The sequence below is a fragment of the Cebidichthys violaceus genome, unplaced genomic scaffold (genome assembly GCF_023349555.1).
Source record: "Cebidichthys violaceus isolate CVI_PGR_0920_01 unplaced genomic scaffold, fCebVio1.0.p SCAF_15, whole genome shotgun sequence".
In the NCBI taxonomy this organism is placed as follows: domain Eukaryota; kingdom Metazoa; phylum Chordata; class Actinopteri; order Perciformes; family Stichaeidae; genus Cebidichthys; species Cebidichthys violaceus.
The window spans coordinates 1,894,715-1,916,896 of NW_027176318.1; the positions used below are offsets into that span (position 1 = coordinate 1,894,715).

General features: G+C 42.6%; 1 protein-coding gene across 1 annotated transcript in view; it reads left to right on the forward strand.

Annotated features, from left to right (window-relative positions):
• Window positions 1-17,350, forward strand: part of LOC137871702 (phospholipid phosphatase-related protein type 4) — a 31,571-nt gene extending 14,221 nt beyond the window's left edge. The window contains exons 3-7 of the mRNA XM_068709604.1: window positions 4,311-4,434; window positions 5,629-5,824; window positions 8,667-8,724; window positions 9,685-9,858; window positions 10,871-17,350. Coding sequence (XP_068565705.1) covers window positions 4,311-4,434; window positions 5,629-5,824; window positions 8,667-8,724; window positions 9,685-9,858; window positions 10,871-12,565 — 2,247 coding nt within the window. The 3' untranslated portion in view covers window positions 12,566-17,350. The remainder of the gene's footprint in view (window positions 1-4,310; window positions 4,435-5,628; window positions 5,825-8,666; window positions 8,725-9,684; window positions 9,859-10,870) is intronic.
• The last annotated feature ends 4,832 nt before the right edge of the window (window positions 17,351-22,182 follow it).

The window sequence follows — 22,182 nt, forward strand, 5'->3', positions numbered from 1 at the left end:
TGACACATATTTCGTTAACACGCCATTAAACTTTGCCTCTCTCAAGTGAGAGAGAGAGAGAGAAGAGAGAGAGAGGAGAGAGAGAGAGAGAGGAGCAGAGAGAGAGAGACAGAGAGAGGAGAGAGAGAGAGGGAGAGAGAGACAGAGAGAGAGAGAGAGAGAGAGAGAGGGAGAGAGAGGAGAGAGAGACAGAGAGAGGGAGAGAGAGGAGAGAGAGACAGAGAGAGAGAGAGAGAGAGGGAGAGAGAGGAGAGAGAGGGAGAGAGAGGAGAGAGAGACAGAGAGAGAGAGAGGAGAGAGAGACAGAGAGAGAGAGAGAGAGGAGAGAGGGAGAGAGAGAGAGAGAGAGAGAGAGAGGAGGAGAGAGAGAGATGAGAGAGAGAGAGAGAGAGAGGAGAGAGAGAGAGAGAGGAGAGAGAGACAGAGAGAGAGAGAGAGAGGAGAGAGAGAGAGAGAGAGAGGAGGAGATAGACAGAGAGAGAGAGAGAGAGGGAGAGAGAGAGAGAGAGAGAGAGGGATACATAGACAGAGAGACAGACAGAGAGAGAGAACAAGAGAGAGACAGAGAGAGAGAGAGACAGAGAGAGAGGAAGAGAGAGAGAGGAGAGAGAGAGAGAGAGAGAGGAGGAGAGAGAGACAGAGAGAGAGAGAGAGACAGAGAGAGAGAGAGAGAGGAGAGAGAGAGAGAGAGGAGAGAGAGAGAGAGAGAGAGAGGAGAGAGAGAGAGAGAGAGAGGAGAGAGAGAGAGAGAGAGGAGAGAGAGAGAGAGAGAGGAGAGAGAGACAGAGAGAGAGGGAGAGAGAGGAGAGAGAGAGAGAGAGAGCGCAGCAGTGGTCCGAGCAAGCTAGACAGTGAATTAAGACAGCAGCATATCAGAAGAATAAAACGTTATTATCTGATCGTTTCCCAGCGGTTCCGTTCTAAAGCACTAATGAACATGCCCACACCTCCTCACAGACCTGTGGGAAGGTTCTGGATTTGCCCGAGGCACGAGGTCTGCTCTCTCTGTCTCTCTGCTCTCTCTGGGCCCGTCTGTGTCTCCGCTCGGTGGAGAAGGGGCTGCACACCCCGCTCGTTGGCTGGGGGTTACACCACCGAGTCGGGTCCAAATGCTCATTGCTGACGCCCAGAAACATCCGGAACACAGACAAATGAGAAGACAAGAGACAGTGCAGGTAGAGGGCCGGGTCTCTGCAGACACAGACACCGCCACACAGTTCTAGTGGAACAAAGTGAGATAGCTTTTGTGTCAGTCCACACATCGTTTTTATAGGAAATTGTTGCATATCGTACCTTTAGTCAAGTTCAGTTAGTAAGTATTTCTTCTGCTTGTAACATAGATACGAGACAACTTTGTTCATGAACTCAGAGTTTCTTGATTCCTGCAGCAGTAAACTGGTCACAGTTTAAGGAGATTTCATGATGAAACATACAGAAGCTGTAATAGCGGCAGGACACAAATAGGTAGAAATTACACCCTTCAACATGTACCAGAGGTCCAGAATGGAACGTTTCACAGCAATGTAGGGAATGTAGGTGAAGGAAACAGGAAGCGACGGAAGACACGCCGCACAAACAAGCTGTTCACCGCTCGCCGGCCGGACGGTTCTCGTGTTCAAAATGTCCGCGCGTTTAATTATAATGAAATAATTTTCGGCGTTAACGTGAAGAAAAAAATACCGTGATATACCGTGAAACCGCCAGAATCTTACAAAATACCGTGGTAGACATTCTTGGTCAGACTAGTGTAAGCCAGCGGGATGGATGACCCTACTCTCTCTGTCAGAGTCAGACAGCTCTCTCAACTTCCAGCCTTAACCCTCCCATGGACACTGTGCTCTCTTCAACCACAGATCACATCCTCTCTCCAGCATGTTTCCGCCTTCACTGGCTCCAAAATGCCTCGAACACAAAAAAAGAAAGAAAGTAGCAATAAAAACCTGCGGCTCTCTGCGTAACTCACAGGGATGCCAAACCCATTACCAGTGAATGGCTGGTTCCAGAGCGAGAGTGGAGACACAAAGAGCCAACACAGTTAATGTCTCCCCAAAAGCTCCCTCTCAGAAGCCAAGACAGAGAAAACCCGACTCCATCAGACTCCTCATATCAGCTGATGACACGTTGTCCCTCAGACACCCGTCTCCCGGCAGAAGGCCTCTCTCAAGCCCTTTGACTGTCACTCTCTGTGAGAGTCAAGGCTTCTGGGAAAAGGGCTCTGACTTTAGATGAAGTTATTATAACTCAGTTTGTGTTCCCCATGGTGGAATCACAAGAGCAAACTCTGCCGGAGCTGGAAGATGTGGTTGGCTGTAGTTGTCGGAGCGGCTGCTGAAATTAAAACAGTCTCTTCTTTTTATTTTTCAGCACAACATGGTGCAAAAGTTGAGTTGTTTTTGTTAGCTGGAGTATTGCACGGATTGTATTGTAGGAAAGTGTGACATATTCACATGTGAATAACTGTGACGAGAGGAATGGGTGAGGTATGTGTAAGGAGGAGGAGAGAGAAAAGAATAGATTCGATTAGATTCAAAATAGTTTCTCAATAATTTGGAGACGTCTTCTGGGAATAACAGCTGTAGGTCATTTGGCACTGATTGTAGTGAAAGTACAGACAGCGTTCAATTATTACACCTGTAATTACTTTATTTCAGTCCAGTGCTTCTTCTCATTAGGACATTGCAAGCCTTCACTCGTCAAAATGAACCACGATTTAGCTGCACTGAACTGAATGAATGGGTCACTTAGTTACTGTCCCAGGCAGACTGATGGTCAACATGAGCCTCAGCCTAAAGTTACCTTTAGTTCAACAGTTTGCTCCAGTTGATTTAAAACTTCAAAAGATGCATGTACTATCACTGCATAGACAGAATTGAAAAAAAAACACCAGCTTTACATTTGGTATATTATTAGTATTTATAACTATAGAGCAGCTTGCCATTGCATCAAAGCAGGGCGGCATCAAATCCGGCCAGGGGTGTAAAGCGGCCCCTTTCCCACTGCCTACCCCTCTATATCCCGTATAGTCCTTGCTCGGACCATACCCATTTTAAAAAAGTGTTTTAATCTCAACCATCTGACAAGTTTGGTTGTGACGCTTCCGCATTGACAACATCTCTCCACAGAAGTATAAAGAAATGGTAAAATACTTTAAACCTCCTCTGTGGTAGTTTCTGGTACAGCAGATGTCTCCAGGACCACGGTGAAGGCAATACTTTTCTCTGCCATGGCTGTCTGAGAGTGAGAGCAGCTTCCAGTCGTGTTCGGATGTTCTGGTGTTGGAGCGACTGAGTGCCATAGTGGCCTTCGTGTTTTTTTACACTAATAGGAATACACAGTAAAACACACTGACAGTAAAAACTCTCAAAAGAGTATCAAATGCGAAGGACTCTCTATATTCCTGTTCTGCAAATAAAACAAAAAATGGAGAGAGAGCAGCGTTCTCCTTTTGCAAGAGTAAAATATGGTTTGCATGCCCCAGATAAACCCTTTTCTAGTGAGACTCATAAGTACAGTGTGTCAGTTGCAGTATTATGCAGATCCCTGAAGGCCCTCCTCTAAGCACTCCTAATCCCTCTCTCTGGCCATCGCTGCTGCTGCCTTCTCTTCTCTCCATCCGTGTCACGTGACGAGGGCCGTGGCACACGGACCCAAAGCATGCAAGCCTGAGAGCAGAGGATGAGATGTCGAGATTGGGAAAGCAAGCCGAACGTACAGGCAATGTAACTACTGACCTTTATATCAGGTCTGAAACGCCCTTCAAAACACACATCTTCCATCCTCCTTGCTCTGCAGAGATCTGTGGTTCTGGGTAGTTGCTCTGCAGATGGCCAGGTACCCCACTGCAACGCCATGTGTCACTTCTGGAGGAGGGTGTAATCGTGTGCGCGAGTGTGTCGCACAAGGAAGGAGCCGTCTTGGCCGGCGCTCTTGGCTTAAATTGGAGCCTGTGCGCCACCAGCGTCAAACAGCCGATCCCAGGCCAGCGAGTTACACCGCTCTGAGACCAGGATGTTACTGTTTACATCTGTGTACACGCAGGATGGTAAAAAATATTAAATTACACAAATCAAAAACACAACTAACAGACTTGTAAAGGCCCAGGGTGTAGCCAGCCTCTCACCCAATGCATGCTGGGATACGCTGCCCCTTGCGACCCCGCACAGAGAAAGCAGGTGTGGAAACTAAAACTGTAAAAGTTGAGGGACAAAATAAGGATTTTGGAAAGTGAGGGGACATGGATTTCCAGTGGAGATCATGACCTCGCTCCTACTGCTAGATGACATGTGACAGGTGTGTTGTTGTGTCAACAGATAATGATCGGAGAGGCCATCTTGTTCTGCTGCCTGTCTCGGAGTAAGAGCGGCGCCGAGGCCAACATCAACGCCGCAGGCTGCAACTTCAACTCCTTCATACGCAGAGCTGTTCGCTTCGTCGGTACACTGATTTGTTTTGTTCTATACACTGGCTTGGAATGATGGTGGCTGCAACCATGTCTACTATACAATGTGGTTCCTATACAACGAAATGGAATTCTCCATTACTTTTCGAGGGACATTTTGTCCCGGACTACTTTTGGCAGTTTTAAAACACACGATTAACTTTGTAAACTGAAACAAAAAAAAAATTAAAAATGCAACTACACTACTTGATTAGGTTTAGTAAAACAATGTTATTTATGAAACGGACGTATGATTAGAAACATTTGAACTGTTTAAAAGGCTGATTACGATGTTTGAAACCTCTGATATTAAAGTCAGTTACTATATTGCCTGCATATGTTGGCTCTACTTATTTGAACCCAAACCATGATCTCTTCCTTAACCTAGCCAAGTAAACCTTAAAACTAAGCAAACTTTTTTGGAAGTTTATTCTAAAAAGACACTGTATTGCATGTAACGAGCGAAAAAACGTACGTTTCCTGTGAACACGGAGGTTTATTTTGAAAGGACACTGTGTGCATGTAATGAGCAAAAAACCGTACGTTTCCTGTGAACATCGAAGTTTATTTTGAAAAGACAGTGTGCATGTAATGAGTAGATACTGTACGTTTGCTGTGAACACAGAAGTTTATTTTGAAAAGACACTGTGTGCATGTAATGAGTAGATACTGTACGTTTGCTGTGAACACAGAAGTTTATTTTGAAAAGACACTGTGTGCATGTAATGAGTAGATACTCTACGTTTGCTGTGAACACAGAAGTTTATTTTGAAAAGACACTGTGTGCATGTAATGAGTCGATACTCTACGTTTGCTGTGAACACAGAAGTTTATTTTGAAAAGACACTGTGTGCATGTAATGAGTAGATACTGTACGTTTGCTGTGAACACAGAAGTTTATTTTGAAAAGACACTGTGTGCATGTAATGAGTCGATACTCTACATTTGCTGTGAACACAGAAGTTTATTTTGAAAGGACACTGTGTGCATGTAATGAGTCGATACTCTACGTTTGCTGTGAACACAGAAGTTTATTTTGAAAAGACACTTCGCGTCACACGTCCAAAAGTGACACTAGAAGCAAACCATAGTTTAAAGCGTAGGGCCACTGACCAAGCTGGTGTTGGTGGTGAGAACATGTTGTAATATCAGTGTTGTTTAAACCTTTACATCACATCCTCTGTCCTCAGGCGTCCATGCTTTCGGTCTGTGTGCCACGGCCCTCATCACAGACATCCTCCAGCTGATGACAGGCTACCCGACACCCTACTTCCTCACTGTATGCAAACCCAACTACACCGCGCTCAACGTCAGCTGCGAGCAGAACCCCTACATCATGGAGGATATCTGCTCGGGGGCCGACTCCGCAGCCATCATGCAGGGCAGGTGAGGAGGCATTTCAGAAGTTAGACACCCCCACTGGAAGCACATTAGGAGGCAAATCATATTAGACAGGAAAGCAAGGAATCCATCTTTGGCCAAGTGTAAATAGCATTCATTCTCAAAATATTTAACGACAGACATAGGTCTTTACTTGAAACATGCACATAAAAAAGATGGGCATTTATTTTTTGTTATTATTATTTTTTTGAATCATACAGAAACACTATCTGCATTCACTAATTTGAGTTTGTATGAGTAGGTGTTTTCACCTAATTTCCCCACTTTGCCTTGATGTTTGTGGGAGGATTTTGCAGATTGTTGTTTTTCTATATTCATAGAGGTGTGAGCTAAAGCATGTTAATAGGATTACTAAACTGGCAGGTTTCTGTGATCATTCATGGCTTTGGACTCTCTGTGCTCCAAATCGTAACCTAAGATCCTCAAGCGTTAGTTGTCTTGAGTTTAAGGCTGGTGAACGAGGGTAACTAGGCTCTGCCTGTACATTATCTGTTTTTAAGTGATAAACATGTCTTGCCTTTTTGCACTCTATTAGTTTAGTTCTTAAAGTGTGTGTATCATTCATATGGTTACTTATATGGTTAATTTTTTTTGGTTTAGGAACCTTGTGTAGATAAGTGCTTTACAAATAAATGTATTGTTTTATGTCATAGTTTCTGAAAAGATGTCCTCATATTAAGTGACAACATTAAAGATCTCCATTTCATCCTCTATGGCTGCACCTATGGCGATAACTGCAGATGTATTTCTTGGGATCACACACTTCCCAGCAATACAACAGTGTTGCTGATTTTTTGTTTCTTTCTATGCCGCATAAACACAGTTCATTATACCGCAAAGACATTCAATTCATTAGAAATAATACTTTATGGAAGCTGCCCAATAATTGAGAAATGCTTAACTAAGACGACAAGAAATAAAACAATCCAGTATGAAACAAGAGCTGTGCTCAACCAAGCTGGTGGGATCAAGAGAAACAGTCAATTCTGACAAAACTGACAAGGTCAAGATAGTCAAGTGTGATATACAATATGTTATTTAAGATTTCTCAAGAAACTGAAATCTACTATTATATTCAATGTCAGGGACAATGTGGATAGAGCATTAGCAGAGGACGTTAGCACATCATCAACCAGTGTTGTTCCTTCATTTCATTGTCTTCTGTCTGGATCTCCAGGTGATGTGCTGGTTCAGTTTCTATCTTTATCTTTTGAACCTGTTTTCACTGCTGAGTCAGTTTGACATCCTGAAATGCGTCTAACGCATATTGTAGACCCTTCTGTCTGAAATCACTTTTACATAAAAAACAAAAAAGCTAATATTTATTTGTGGAGTGCAGTTAGTGACAGTGTGGCTCCATGGTGACAGCTTGATGGAGTAGCAACAGGGGCGGGGCTTAGCCAAGGTTCAATTGACTGTCTGTCTGTTGATTGTCTGTTTGCAGCTCTCTCCGTTCTAAACCTGACTGCCTCTGATTAAACCAAGCACTTAAATGGAGATTGGATTCTGTGAGATTTAATGGAATTAGGTATCCACGGTAGTTTAGTGTGTGTGTGTGTGTGTGTGTGTGTGTGTGTGTGTGTGTGTGTGTGTGTGTGTGTGTGTGTGTGTCTGTGTCAGAAGATAGCATTGGGATGTGGGCGAAGGGGATGAATGTGGGCTTGACCTGTGCATTTGGGGACACGTAGTTTCTGGCTGCAGACTATGGGGATCTAAATATAACCTACTGCTCCTGGCATCAACACTGTCTTCCACCCTCTCTGTGGAAGCTTTAGCTTCAGTCTCGTTGGCGGAGCGGCATGAAAAGCTGTTTTGCTGCAGTGGTTGTGCACCAGGGGTGTTATTAACCTATTTTTAACCGCAGAGGCAGAATGACCAACTGACTAATACAAAAAAAACGCCGTAGTTAAGCACCAGCTTTAGCGAGACAAAATAGTGCATTTCCACAGAAGGAGCTTTTCCAGAAACCTTTTGAACTCGGGAACATTACCCACTTTTTATGGCTCTGCGCTGGAGACGTCATTTCTTCAAATTTAGCACAAATGTCCACTTGGACTCAAAGATGAACCAATTAGAATTTGGTGGTTATATTATATATTTCTTTATATTTCTTATCTTTTTATTTCTTGGTTTTAAGAAAGCATAACTATTGCATTTATAACAATATACATTTTGAATAGTATGTGCATATTAAAAATAGATGCATATCCACATTCGTTGGTTATTTCAGTGCTATAAGTGGGTCACATTCAGAAGCAGCGCGACCAGTTTTAATGTGTGAATGAAATTTTTATGATTCCACAGATGTTGTAAATGCTGGTTTAAGGAGGAGAGCACACAACACTGTAACACACACACACACACACACACACACATATGCATACAACTGCATGAATGCACCTTAAGACACATATCATGCAGAGTCAGGAGTAAAGATGAGGGCTGGTTGGTGGAGCTGTCAGAAGTAGGTCATTGGGTTGGAGCTGGAGAAACTGGGCCACAGGTTCACTTTTATCCTGTAGTGCACAGTCGAGCTGCTGCAGATCCGCTGCAGTACATTCCTTCAGTGGCATCAGATAATGATATCACTGCACTGCTGTCTAACTGCCTTCGTTAAATAATTTTTCGGGGGTTCTAACGTGAAGAAAACATGAAAAGATGCGTCTAATTTGGTTCACTCTTTCAACCCATAGAATCCAAGTGTGTGCGCTGGCTGGTATTTGAGATATCTCATTATGCTCGTGTTTTGTTGACGCCTCCTGTTGACTCACTCGTGCAGATGCGAGAACGTCGGCTGAGTCTATTTCTGTTCCTTCATCTCTTGCAGAAAATCCTTCCCGTCGCAGCACGCTACCCTCGCATCCTTCGCCGCTGTCTATGTTTCGGTGAGTAACAGTTTGAGCCCACGCAAACACTTAACCCTGCTCATCCGTCCGCGAGGCGCCTAATGATACAGTAGAGGGCGGACCGCTGAGTGGTGGATGGTGGGATTAGCCAAGATTAACTCTTCCGCATGGCTCTTTCTTCTACGCTATTTGTGCTTCGCTGTGTAAAATCCACTCATCTCGGAGACGTCGACTTTTCAGCAGCCGAATAAAGACCGGGTGGTGACATCGGTTTGCTTGTCAGTACAGCTAGTTAATTAACCCGTCAGCTGTGGCACAATGAACCGGAGATTGAAAGCTCAAATGCAAATGTCAACTTCGATGAGATAAGAGGCAGAATGGCACCACTTGTTGGCTTGTAAACTGTTTACAGTGCTAGCAGGTTCACATTGTGACGAACACCAGACTCCCTACCATTTATGATATGTCATACCCAAAGTCTTCTTTTCTCCCTTTTCATTAGTAATAGAATATGAATAATAATGATTCAATATATAATAAAAGAAATTAAATATTAACAATATATTTAACAATCCAGTCACACAGCCTAGTACTTGTATACATGGTTATATGATCTAAAAGTAGGCATTACATTTAAGTGTTTGGAAGTGAAATACTGACATTGTGCAGAACTGAAATCTTGTGATTATCTTAAAAAAATATCTTTTAGAGACTTATTGGTCAAAACTACGTAGAAGAAGAAGAAACAAGAGGATCAATTTGGCATATGAATCTGAATCATATGAAACTTGTACAGTGGTTGGAGGTAGTGACTCACGCTGTGGAACACTCAGACGTTGTCCATTTTAGAGGAGATGATAACTCATGTGCTTCGTATCAACCTAAATGCCAAATAGTGCTGCCTGGGAGGAGTTATGGAATAGCACGCTGCTAGAACACGAAGCAGCATCATGAGAACACTGGAAAATCAAGATCTGAATGTGTGTCATGTGTCCACAGATGTACTTCAACAGCACTTTGACCGACTCGTCCAAGCTTCTCAAGCCCCTGCTGGTCTTCTCCTTCATTATCTGTGCCATAATTTGTGGTCTGACCCGGATTATTCAGTACAAGAACCACGCCATCGACGTCTACCTGGGCTTCCTGCTCGGAGGATCCATCGCTGTCTACCTGGTAGGGGGCCAGTCCCATCAACAGCTTCCTGTCCAGCGGTTTCCCTGATTGGAGATTGTTGCTCTGAGTTCAAGAGCAGCAGATCGATGTCGTTAGGATTCATCATTTGGACTCCTAATTTCAAATCAATTCATCGAAAAAAAAAAATGCTGAGCTATTTTAGTCTGGACTAAAGTAGAAGACTGACCGACAGAAATTATTTTGATTACAAAAATACGATACGTGCGTCTGCGTGTCGAAAGAATGGCTGCGCCCGGTTGAGGCATGCATGCGGCTGCAGCTACAAACGCTCGTCTGTGGAAGTATTTCAGACTTGACAATGTGGTGCTCTGGAAACTGCTCATTTGAAATGGCTTATCACAGCAGGACAACTGTTGAAGGAACACGTCCGAAAATAAAAAGCTGTCAGAAGCGCTTTAACAAAGCACCGAATTATGAAATGCTAGGATTATCAACACGCGGAACCGCTTTCTGTTAGTAGTCACTTAAAATAGATCTGTTCTAAATGGTTCTTCATCACTCCGTGTTAAAAGAGCCGCTGCTGTTGGTGAGGTCATGTTACATTAACGGCCATGGATGAGTGAGTTATTTCCCTTGCCCTACACTGATGTAAAAATACATTAGATTATCTTAACCGCATATTACTCCAGTGATGAAATACATCCATGTTGTAAGCTTTTAGTGTAGTTTTAAGTGAAGTGCTAAAATACAAAATACAGATTTTCCGGTTGCTATAGCGCACAGTGATGAAATTAACCTATGTGTCAGAGCAATCCTTCAGAATTTAGCTATTCAAAATGTTTTGTTTTTAAGAGAAACTTATTGAATAAAACATTGAAATTAAAATGAAACACATTTTAATATATATTTTAAGAATTTTAGAATAATCAATGTCATTAGATTAATCTTTTTTTTTTTTAAATCGGTTTGAAATGGTTCAACAAAAAACTCAACAAGGTGTGAAGCAAAGTAGGCATCGAGTAAAATGTTTCTCTGTTTGCTCTGTTGCCAGGGATTGTATGCAGTGGGAAACTTCCAGCCTAGTGAGGAGGCCAGTGCCAGTCCCCCTCCAATAATACACCGCCCCCCCTGCTCCTTGCCCCACATAAGCCAGGAGGCCGTACTCCACCACCTGCAGATGAAAGCCAGCATGGCCGGGGAGCCTGGCATACACATCTCCCACTCTGAGGGCCTCCTCCACCGAGGCCTTCAGCAGCCGAGGTCTGATGACAGTCTGAAGCGTCCCAGTGCCGATGTGGAAGTGATCTCCCCCCGAAGCCCCCAGAGCAAAGAAGCCTACGTGACCTTTAGCCACACCCTTCCTCGGGTCCACACCCCCCAGGCCATGGCGGCGTATGAGGAAGCAGCTAGGCGTCACGCCGCCACCCTCCACCATGCCTCCATGGACTCCAGCCGCTCAAAGCAGCTTCTGTCTCAATGGAAAAGTAAGAACAACAACCACAAATGCTCCCTGCAGGTCCCAGACTCCTTCTCCACTTCTGTAGATTCCTCATCCGGCCAGTCCTCCCAGCATCCGCACCACCACGGCAGTATGGAGCTCCGATCCAGCTCCGACCCATCGGCTATGGGCCTGAATGGAGGCTTTGATGCTCATGCATACATGTCCAAACTGGCCACGGGAGCTAGCACCACCCTGCCCAGTAACTGTAGCGGCATCACCGGAGGGGCCAGGATATCCATGCAATCTAGACCTGGGTCTTCACAGCTCGTCCACATACCAGAGGAGGCTCATGAGAATTACAACACCTCCTCCCCTAGAATGGGGGGAGGGGGAGGAAGTGAGGGGGTGTCGACGATAAATACCACAGTTCAGGCAAACTGGCAAAGGGCAGCGGAGAAGACCACAGCCTGCAGGACTAATGAAAACGGGCAGAACACCCAGCCACGAATCATGCAAGTGATTGCAATGTCCAAGCAGCAGGGTCTACTGCAGACCCATTCTAAGAGCTTAGATGAGAGCGGCATCGGCGCCACCGGGAGTTGCCAGGGCTCTGCCCGCTACAGGGCTCTGACTGATCAAGATCCCACCAGCATCACGGGGCCCAGCTCACTGGGTAGCACCACCAGCATTTCAGGGAGTACCGGAGCAATCGTCAGAGTAGAGGCCCACCCCGAAAACAGGCCAGTGATCCAAGCTCCGTCCACAGACGGAAGCGGATCATGGAGGTGGCGGTCGCTGGATCACGGCAACGGAGCTGTCGTAGTCACGGGGCCTAGTGGAGCAGGAGGGGGATCAGGAGGAGGAGGTGGGAGTTTGAGGCAGTCCTTTGACCACAACGATTTTAACAGAGACTCGGAAAGCTCAGACTCGATTCGCGATGGGTCCATTGACAGGAAACGCGGCAATCACATCGTCACCACCACCGCCACCATTAGCACCCCACCCATAGTTACTGTTCACACCCAGAACGCCGGCCAGTCAGAGCACAGGCTCCACCCCCAGGGACTCTCTACCATAAGGGTCACTCCGGGGGATGGCGGCGGTTGTGGATCTGGAGGAGGCGGTGGTAGAGGAGGAAGTGGGGAGAGCGCTTCGGAAACCCCCTCTGTCGCCTCCAGTCGGGAGTCCACTCTGCGGAGAAAAGGCAATAATGTCATCCTGATTCCAGAGAGAGCCAACAGCCCCGATAACGCACGGAACATTTTCTACAAGGGAACGTCGATAACTCCCGTTTTCAAGGACTAACGCGAGGAATGACCGGAGACTTCTGACAAGACGAAGCTAATAATGCAAGACGGCTGGATTTTCAGAGAACCCCATATCTGTGACAAGTCAGTGTTAGCTGCCATTGTGTATATCATGCCAACTTCAAAAGAGAAAAGGTTTTATTCCGCATGAGATTTTTGTACGTGTTTACACTAAATCACAACCTTTTTAAGTGTTGTAGAAATAATCACTGTGTACTTTTGTGGTCACTCCTAAGGAAACCTATTGTATTGTCGATGCTGTGCCAGTGCTTTGGGGACACGAGAGCCTTTTTTAAAACAGTTCCGTATGTTTTGGATATGAATCATCAGAAGAAGAAAAAAAAGAAGAAAGTAGCACAGTGACGTTCAAACTGTAGCAAACTACAGCAAAATAATTGTACCATAGCTGTAGAACCAGTATTTACTTCCCTGCACTGTAAATACTGTGTACGTTTGAAAAGGGTGCTACACCAGAATATACTATTTACTATACAACATACTGTATCATTTGAATAGATAAAGAATGAATTATTTTAGAGTGAGCAACAATGACATTAATACGTGACAGAGATATGTTTTGTATTTCGTCTCTTTTCTGTACAGATACCACATACTCAACAGAATACTGTTTTGAACCATAAGTGTGCTTAGCATTCCTTCTGTAGCTATGAAGTCAATTATGCTGTGACTTGCACTGAAATATGCGTTTACTGTACTTTGTATATTGTAAACCCTGACCTTATCTTTATATCCTGTACTAACATTTGGATGTCCGTGCCAATCCCATATCTATAGCACAAAACAGGCGGCAAAACAGTTGAGTTGTTTGCTTATTTAGACCATAAGATAAAGAGTGTATTTCCAAAACTCAATGCAATACTTGACCTAAAGCCACCCAACTGAAATTGGCGGGTTTCAGTCTGCTTAAAAGCGATATTTGTAGCTTTTTCAAATGAACATTTTGAGAAATAAACTTGCTGCTGTTGAACCCACTACCAAATGCTAACATTAACAGAGTCACAGAGTGGGTAGTTAATTTGGGTTTTGAGATACGTTTGAGCACTTCCAAGGGTTGTATGGGCCTGGAACTCTCCCAGTTAAAACGGCCATACCCAACCAAAAGGAAAAAAAAAATAGATTTCACCGAAACAAAGCAGACATAAATCAAACTGATGCAACAGGGTTGGTTGGGAACGTGTTACGCTTAGTTTAGCACAAAGTTCTAGCTGCCTGCAGTCTTTGTGCCAAGGAGTTGCAAAACAGAAGTACCACCTTATCTCATCTTCTGATTCTATTCATGTTGCTTTGTCGAGCTACAAGTTGTTGGAAGGCCTTTTTATTATTTCAGATAGAGGCTACCAGTCTTTCTGCTTAGCTAAACATATCAGGGACCTACTTCTGTACTGGATGCACAGACGTGAGACCGATATTGATCTTCTCTTCTGACTCTGATTCAGTTAGCAAACAAACATATTTCCCAAATATTTGAAATGTCTATAAAATCGTCTTTTTCTTAGAAAAATGTGAAATCACTTTAGATCTTTGTTCTTTATGAGCAGAAGCACTGTGCTCGCCTAGTCAAAAATCAAACTTGATTTGTTGTACAGGTACTACATGTAGCATTTTTTGACAAGAATATACAATATTGCTGTTGAATTGTAATACCTCAGTATAATTCTCACCATCAAATGAAATCCTTTTGGGATCTTTGGCTTTGCTGAACAGAATAAGCATGTAACAGGTGATTTTTGCTGGGTTTAGCCCTCCCTGCACCTCCTGCCGTACGCACTGGAAGAACAGCACTTCTTCCAGTTTTTGTGCTATAAAGTCATTTCCTTTTGTGCCATAAAGCAACCAGCAGATTTTCTACCAAATCCAACCTAGTGATTCAAATGCTACGTAGAGGCAAATGCAGACGGCCTCTGGGAAACCGTTTGGTTTCTTTGCGCCGATAGTAGTTGTCTCAAATGAATATGTTTTTCCTTTCTTTTTTTTAACATGAATACGTGTACGAACAGGACAGTGGCTGTTGTTTACAGTGGTTTACATTATAGTGCATATCAAATAAATAGTATCTCAGTGGTTAAATGAGCACCCACTGGATACAAATTCAATTTGATACAAACACAGCATTGGCACCAATTGTGCCATGAAAATGTTTAGTCAGAGTCTATATGAGAAAATTTGCCAAAGCTAGAATTTTTCATTGAAAAGAAATATAAATCAGATGTAATTTTCAGTATTTGTATAGCAACCCTGCATTATAATGTATATGATTTATTCTATAGCCCAGTAACATTTGCATGGTCACTTTTCTATAGTGCATATCACAATATTTTTATCATAAATGTGCAAAAAAAAAATCTAAAAAATTGTTAAACAGTTTGTTCTTTATTCCTGTGTTTCATAGTGAAAGTTATATGACAATCTTTTTTATCTAAGTACTGTTGCCCCTTTAGGTCAATACCTGATACTTCTTTTATTTTGCTTTAATGAAGTTCATTCTTGAACATTTTAATTTGAATGTGTACATAATTTAACAAATGTGTGACATAGGTTTTGATTCAAGCTAAATCAAACCCTCAAAAAGAAAATACTTATTTTCCAAGTAATCCAGGTGGATTGAATATTTTAAATACATTCTTTTGTCTGATTCAAACTGTCAAGTCTTTGAGTGCACCAGTGCTTCAAGCACTACAGTGGGTCCATACCTACTGTACATAGGTACAGGTCATTACTACAGGCTGCTACAGCCGCCACTCACTCACTGCTGTACCTACGTCCTGTAAAACATCAGAGGACATTGGGGGTTGTTAGAACGTGTTGAACACAATCCGATGTCGGTTTCATTTTAGCATGAGTTGTATTAGGATTGTGTCATTTGTAGTCAGACAGGCTCGTCCGCTTGGCCAATAGTTCTGTTCCTCACTGTCCGACTTTGGTGCAGTTCACAGAGATGTCTTTCCTCTCAAATAAACACTAACACTTTGAGTGGCTACCATACAGTATAATGTTTGATTCAAATCTCATAAAATTGCACATTTCCCCCCCATCCACAGTCCGTTTCAGTTGGTAGCGGTAAGGCAATATAACGTTGTTTGCCAGGAGTTCATGGCCATTTGGCTCTTTGTATTCCTGTAAAGACAAACAAGCTTTCTTCTAAACAAACATCCACCTTGTGATCTTCTTCTTGGCTCACCAGCTAGAAGATGCACACACCACCAGCTGAACTGGAGAAGGGAACGGAACTGAAGCGTGTGCAGTCGGCGCGCTTGTTATGCGTAATACTGGACTGCACAACGTTTACGTCAATGCAGACCGAAGTGGACCCTCGTGGACATGTGCACAGTATGAATTGGCCTTTACACTGCAACTCATACTAACACAAATCAACAAGGGGCCTACTATATTGATAGCTTTTTGGTTAATGTTAACAAAATCTGAAAACCGACATACAGGCGAAATAGGACTGCCTTAAAAATGACAGAAAACTTGATATGAGCTCATTACAAAGTTGACTACAGGACTAAATTACTGGCTAAAGTACTTCAGACTACGAGAGTAAGTAACTAAGAGTACTTTCAATGTGCAGTACTGTACAGCTACCCGCTGAGATACTACTACACTCATTTATTCAAGGATACCATTTCATCTTACGCTAAACATATCAAAAACGATTTGCCATTATCATCTCTACTAAGGGTACATGATACTGTATTTGTGAAACCAACCTGTATGTCATCATGTCATCATGGCCACCTCTAACAAGCTGAGAGCAAGCTGTACCCATCATGCCATTCTGGTGTGTAACAGTAAATAGGGCTCCCCTCTAAACACTCTACACAGAGTGTGCATAACGCAGTGCTAGTGAATATGTCCCGTAGCTCTCAACGGCTCTCAACACGGCTCCTCCTTTGGTCCTATGAACGGAGGAAAGACATACATCGAGACAGAAACTCCTTACATTTTAGTTAGAAGCCTTAACATTGTCCATACTCCCTTCAGGACACGTAGACGTAACAGAAATTCCTCCAGAGTAACATATCTAATATATAGATTGGATAAAAAGAAAAGAGATATAACTTTGATAATTCTATGACATTGTTCTGAAACGATGTGTCTGATTTAGAGCCTTTCCCAAAAGGCCTGTGAAATCAAAGAGTGTAACGTGACACGTGGGTAGAAATGTAGATTCCATACGTAGAACTGTGAATGGATGCTCTCTGCATGTGTAGCCTCTTGTGTTGTCCCTGGATGAATAATTCATGTTTTCTGATACTGTGATCAGCTGTGTGAATTCTATGCAGCAAAAAGGAAAAAAAATAATATTTAAAAAATGGATTTACCATCACTTGAGTCCAAAAAGGCTCAATAGTATATTAATATTATGGATTGCTTATAGACTAGCAATCACACTGATTATTCAGAGCACGTTGATCAGGGTAGACGAAAAATTGTGCATTGTCCAAATTATTTGAATAAATATTTGCTATTGAAACTAATCCATGTATGTCATCCATGTGGTCGACTCAGATTCACTTTGTTTTTCTCTGGCTTAAAAAAACCAAACCTCAAGTCCATTACAAAAACTAAACTTGTAATTGAATTGAAGAAAAGAAAGTGAAATGTGAACAGGTTTACAATTGATTCGTTTAATAATTACTTAAAATCCTGTGTGGACAATTTAAACTGCCAAACTTTTAAAATATCTATATATTGTTTTTTGTGCTGTTTTCACCCCTGTATGCACTTCTGACCAAATTCATTTCCTGTTTGATTTAAATTAAACAAAGAAATAAAGTGAAATACAATAAACAGTGTTGTATGTATTTTTTCCACTGTGTTAAAATGAAATGAAAAACATGTTAAAAGGACTATTAATTACATGTTATCAGTGATACCTGATTGTGTGTGTCATTTCGGTGTTGTTCGAGAGCGGCGGGCGCCTGCCAACATCCATGTTCTGTATTTTGAATTGGTGGAAGCAGAGCACATCTCCACCTCTGACCTACCAGCTTGTACACTAAAAGTTTCTGCTGTTCACCATGATCATCATCACACAGCTAAATAGAGCGGGTTGTAGGACATTGTTGGCAAATGCGAGATATATATATATATATATATATATATATATATATATATATATATATATATATATACAACCACGTTATGCTCAGTAGTATCATGAACATTGTTTATTGTCACAGACCAGATCATTTGAAGCTGATTTTGCTCCGATCTGTCTGTCATGAGAGCATTTTTTTAAATGACTTGGAAAAGTGTTGTCACAATGAAAAATTAGTAATCAAACACACAAAGCTAAATCATTTTCTAATTAACATGTTTAAACTATGTCTATGTAATAATCACTAACACAGAACAAGCAAGAACCCATCACGGCTCGTTCACAATCGGGTCAAATATAAAGGCCTTAAAGGCTTACTCTGATAAAAAAGACAAGGGTCAAAAAACCAAGAGATGAAGAGAAGGGCAAACTTGACCGGCAAAGGTCCAGGGAATCCGGCAATCAAACTCCCCAAAACCGGTCGAGAGACGTAGGTGTGGAGGAGGGTGCTGGGTTGTGATATCGATCAGAGGTACAGAGTAGAGGGGCACGGGCCTACCGCCATGGGCGTTAATAACGACGACTCAGGGTTTTCACTGATGGAAAGCTGGCCTTCTTCTTCAGGAAACCGAGGTAGCTGATAGCTCCTGGAACACTGAGCAAGGAGTTATTAGCATAATCCACCCATAAGAGTCTTTTGGACCAGAAGGTTGGATTGTGTGAAGCCATGCGCATCAGGTCAGTGTCCGTCTCCTGGTTCATCCTCTCTGTCTCGCCTTTCGACGGGGGATGGAAACCCGAAGAGCGGCTGACTGTGGACCCTGGAACTATGGTGAATGGGAAGAGGCAACCACACCAACCACTCAGAACCGGGGCGGCATCTCTTCTGGCTACAAACGGTCCCCCTTTGTCAACAGACTTTCAGGGGCTTTGCAGTGTATTCACGATGTCCCTCTCCCCAGCAATGTTTTCCTGCTCTAAGATTGTATTCTTTAGGTCACTACCCAAAGCTCATGACCATAGGTGAGTGATAGAACGTTGTTGGACTGATAACTAAAGAGTTATGCATTCCGATTCAGCACAATAGCCCGCTACACCAAACCGCCCGTCCAGCTCACGCTCCATTTTACCCTCACTCATGAACCGTGAGATACTTAACTTCCTTGCTTGGGGCAGTGAGTCACTTCCAACCCAGAGGACGCAATCCACTGTTTTACGGCAGAGAATCATGGCCTTAGACTTGGGTGAACCGAAAGTCCTTCTCGATAGTCTCCCCGAACTCTTCCCACACCTGTGGTTTTGCTTTGGCAACTGCCACAGCTGCAGCTTTTGTGGCTCACCAGTACCCGTCTGCTGTTTCTGGAGACCCCTGGGCCAGCCAAGACTGAAAGGCCTCATCTTCATTGCTGGTGTCCACCAACGGGTTATTAGGTTGCTAACACATCAGGCACAGACGACCTTCCAACCAAAACTCCTAGCAGCCCCTTCCACAGTGGAGGCTTTGAACATGACCCACTTGGATTCCATTTCCCCAGTCTCCCTTGGGATGCACGAAGAATTCTTCCCGGAGGTGGGAGTTGAAGACCTTGCAGACATTTCACCCTTACTATACGTTTGGGTTTACCAGGTCCACCCGGCAGCTTCCCTGCCATTCTGATCCGGTTTACCACCAAGTGGTGATCAGATGACAGCACTGCTCCTCTTCTCACCCTAGAATCCAAGACAGAACTGATGGTACAACCACAAAGTCGATCATTGATCTTTGCCTAGGGTGTTCCGGTACCAAGTACACTTAGGAACTGCCCTCAGCTCAAACATGGTGTTTGTTATTGCCAATCCATGACCAGCATGGACAACAACAAAGCACCACTTGGGTTCAGATCTGGCAGGCTTACTGTGTAACTTCAGGGGTCAACCTTTAACAGGACTATTAATTCAATATTCTTTTAACAGAAGTCAGCTGTATGTTTTACTGTTAAGGCAGGTGACTATGATCACACAAATCAATCTCATGCTATGAAATTTAATAATTGCAATATTTATAAATAATGTGTAAATCATGTTCAGGTTTTTTAAAATACATCAGTGAAGATATGATGAGTTTACTGTACAAAAGCTAAAAAAAAGGGGTTTAAAAAGGGGGATGCTTATCTATTGTTGGGGTTAAATTACGCAACACTGCTAACATAAATTAAGAATGGTTCACTCGCTTTTGGTTTTCTAAAGATTGTTTAAAATAACATTTTTTTTAAGGGTAACAAGAGTGAATGATTGTTTTTCTTCAGTTTTATATTTATTTCTTGATGGTAGCTTAAATTGACAGCAATATAGCGTATGCATATATAAGCATTATGCTTCTGCCCGTGTCCTTTCAGTCATTACTTAACTCTCTCTCTGAATGACTGTGCTTATGCTTTCTAGATGGTTATACGTATACTAAATTGTATCTATTAATACGCGTCGTATTGTGTGTGTTAATTTAATAAAAATACTGCTACTACTACGATAACATATTATGAAGTTGAATTGGTATGAAATGCTAATCCCCTTAGGGATATGTCTAGTGGACGATCCTGCGTGAATCACTGAAATGTCACTAGTTTTGCAGTGATATCTTTACACTGTTATGAACCGATCAAGCCATGATGACACTCTCTCAATGATTGTTGTATCGAGACAAGCCATGTCCTTCTGTGTCAGTGCTCTGCGTGGCCTGCCTTCCACAGCTAATATTCTGACACCCCAGTCTCCTTCTCCAGTCTCTGCAATGAGCGAAGTGTGATGGAACGGAGCTGAGTGAGGGAGCTGAGGAAGCTGAGGAAGCTGAGGAAGCTGCGCTCTTCTATTTTTAGAAAAGCCAGATCAGACCCTCGCTGTACAGGGACCGGGATATTTGGTCCCCGAGACTATTTCAAGAGAATCTTGATTATTAAATATGAATGAAATGAATAATGTTCTTTTTTTGCATGTTGATAATAATAATGATTTATTTATATTTAAGTACTCTTGACCCTTTTACATTTTTCCTCTTAGCTTGGAACTGCATCGACTCTCCCTTGGCTCCTCTGAAACAGACGGGGCGTCACCTGCTGCATCACTCGAACCAGAGTTTTTCCCCCACTGCATTCACGTGAATATGGTGTATAGAAAGTGTTGAATCATAATTCTCGCGGTGCCTACGTTACCTGAAGGCAACGTGGTAGAGGAAGGTCCTCGGCCTTCTTTGTTACCACTCATGATTACACGCCCCTCTCCGTTGATGCCACGCCCCCCACGCCAGATCAGGGACAAAAGTTTGAATTCAAATAAATATATAATAATCTGAAAGTGAAAAAAATATTTAAAAAATAAATATATAAAATTTGAAATCTGAAAAATATAAGACCTCAAATATCAAAATATATATGAAAGTGAAAATAAATATTTTATTCAAAACAATTCCAGAAGTGAATCAAAATTATATTCAACCATATATTCAACCCCAAAACACTTTTCATTCACTTATTTTTATTTTAGATACATTGCTGTATTTTTCAATGATCAAGACCACAACTTAAACTTTCAGGTTACATTTTTTTTTTTCAAATGATCAAAACTATAGACATACAAAACCCTTGTAGGTGTTCTGTGCTGTAAATGTTTGGGTTGTGATGTATTTTGCCGCAGATTATGTAGTAGTGAATGAAGAAAATACGACTGTATTGTGTCCTCTACATTTACTTTGAGTCATTTTAGAGGGAGACAGAGAGAGCTATGTTAACCCTTCCTGGTGTATTCAGCCCTGATATGTGGCCTTCACATGATTCCACCACAGAGCTCATGTCAGAGTTGTGTCCTCAATGTTCACTGGTCTCCACCACCATCCAGCTTTAGGAAGAATAGTTTCTCTTAATCTGAGCTGTGCTGTAGAAGCACATTTTAAAACCACTGCCACTTCCTGCCATAGGTAAAGAACTAACTGTCTCATTTAAAGAGAAGGTTTACATGTTCAATAGCATTCCGAATGCATTGCGATTAATACGTAAATGGCTTATGTTCCTTACTGTAACATACATGTAAAAAGTGAGCAGCCTGTGAGGCTTAACAGACTGCTCTCAAACCATAAAGTCATGTCAAGTTAACAGTGAATAATTCAAACCTCTGTAATCAATAATTTAAAAATACACACTGGAATTGCTAAAGTTGTCTCATTCAGAAGGATGAAGAGCTCGACAAATTATTTAAAGGTGTATACTGTGTCCTACATTGGGTCTGTAGAGATTTCATTCTGCTGTGATTGGGGAGAAGAAGCTCCCAGTTCCAGGGTTTGCGGTATGGCGTGAGGTCAGCCGTTCACACTCAAAACTGTAAATCAAAATCGGTATTGCGTATTATGTTTCACACTTACATTGAATCAAAAGGACTACGTGTGACGAGAAAAGGATGGTAGCAGTGAGGGAGGAGCTGAGCTAACGGAGCACTTCTATCTGGCTTCTAAAAACTCGTTTTAGCTCATTATTTTGGTCCGACAGCTGCAGAGACTGTAACCTCCAGCATTACCACTCTTATCT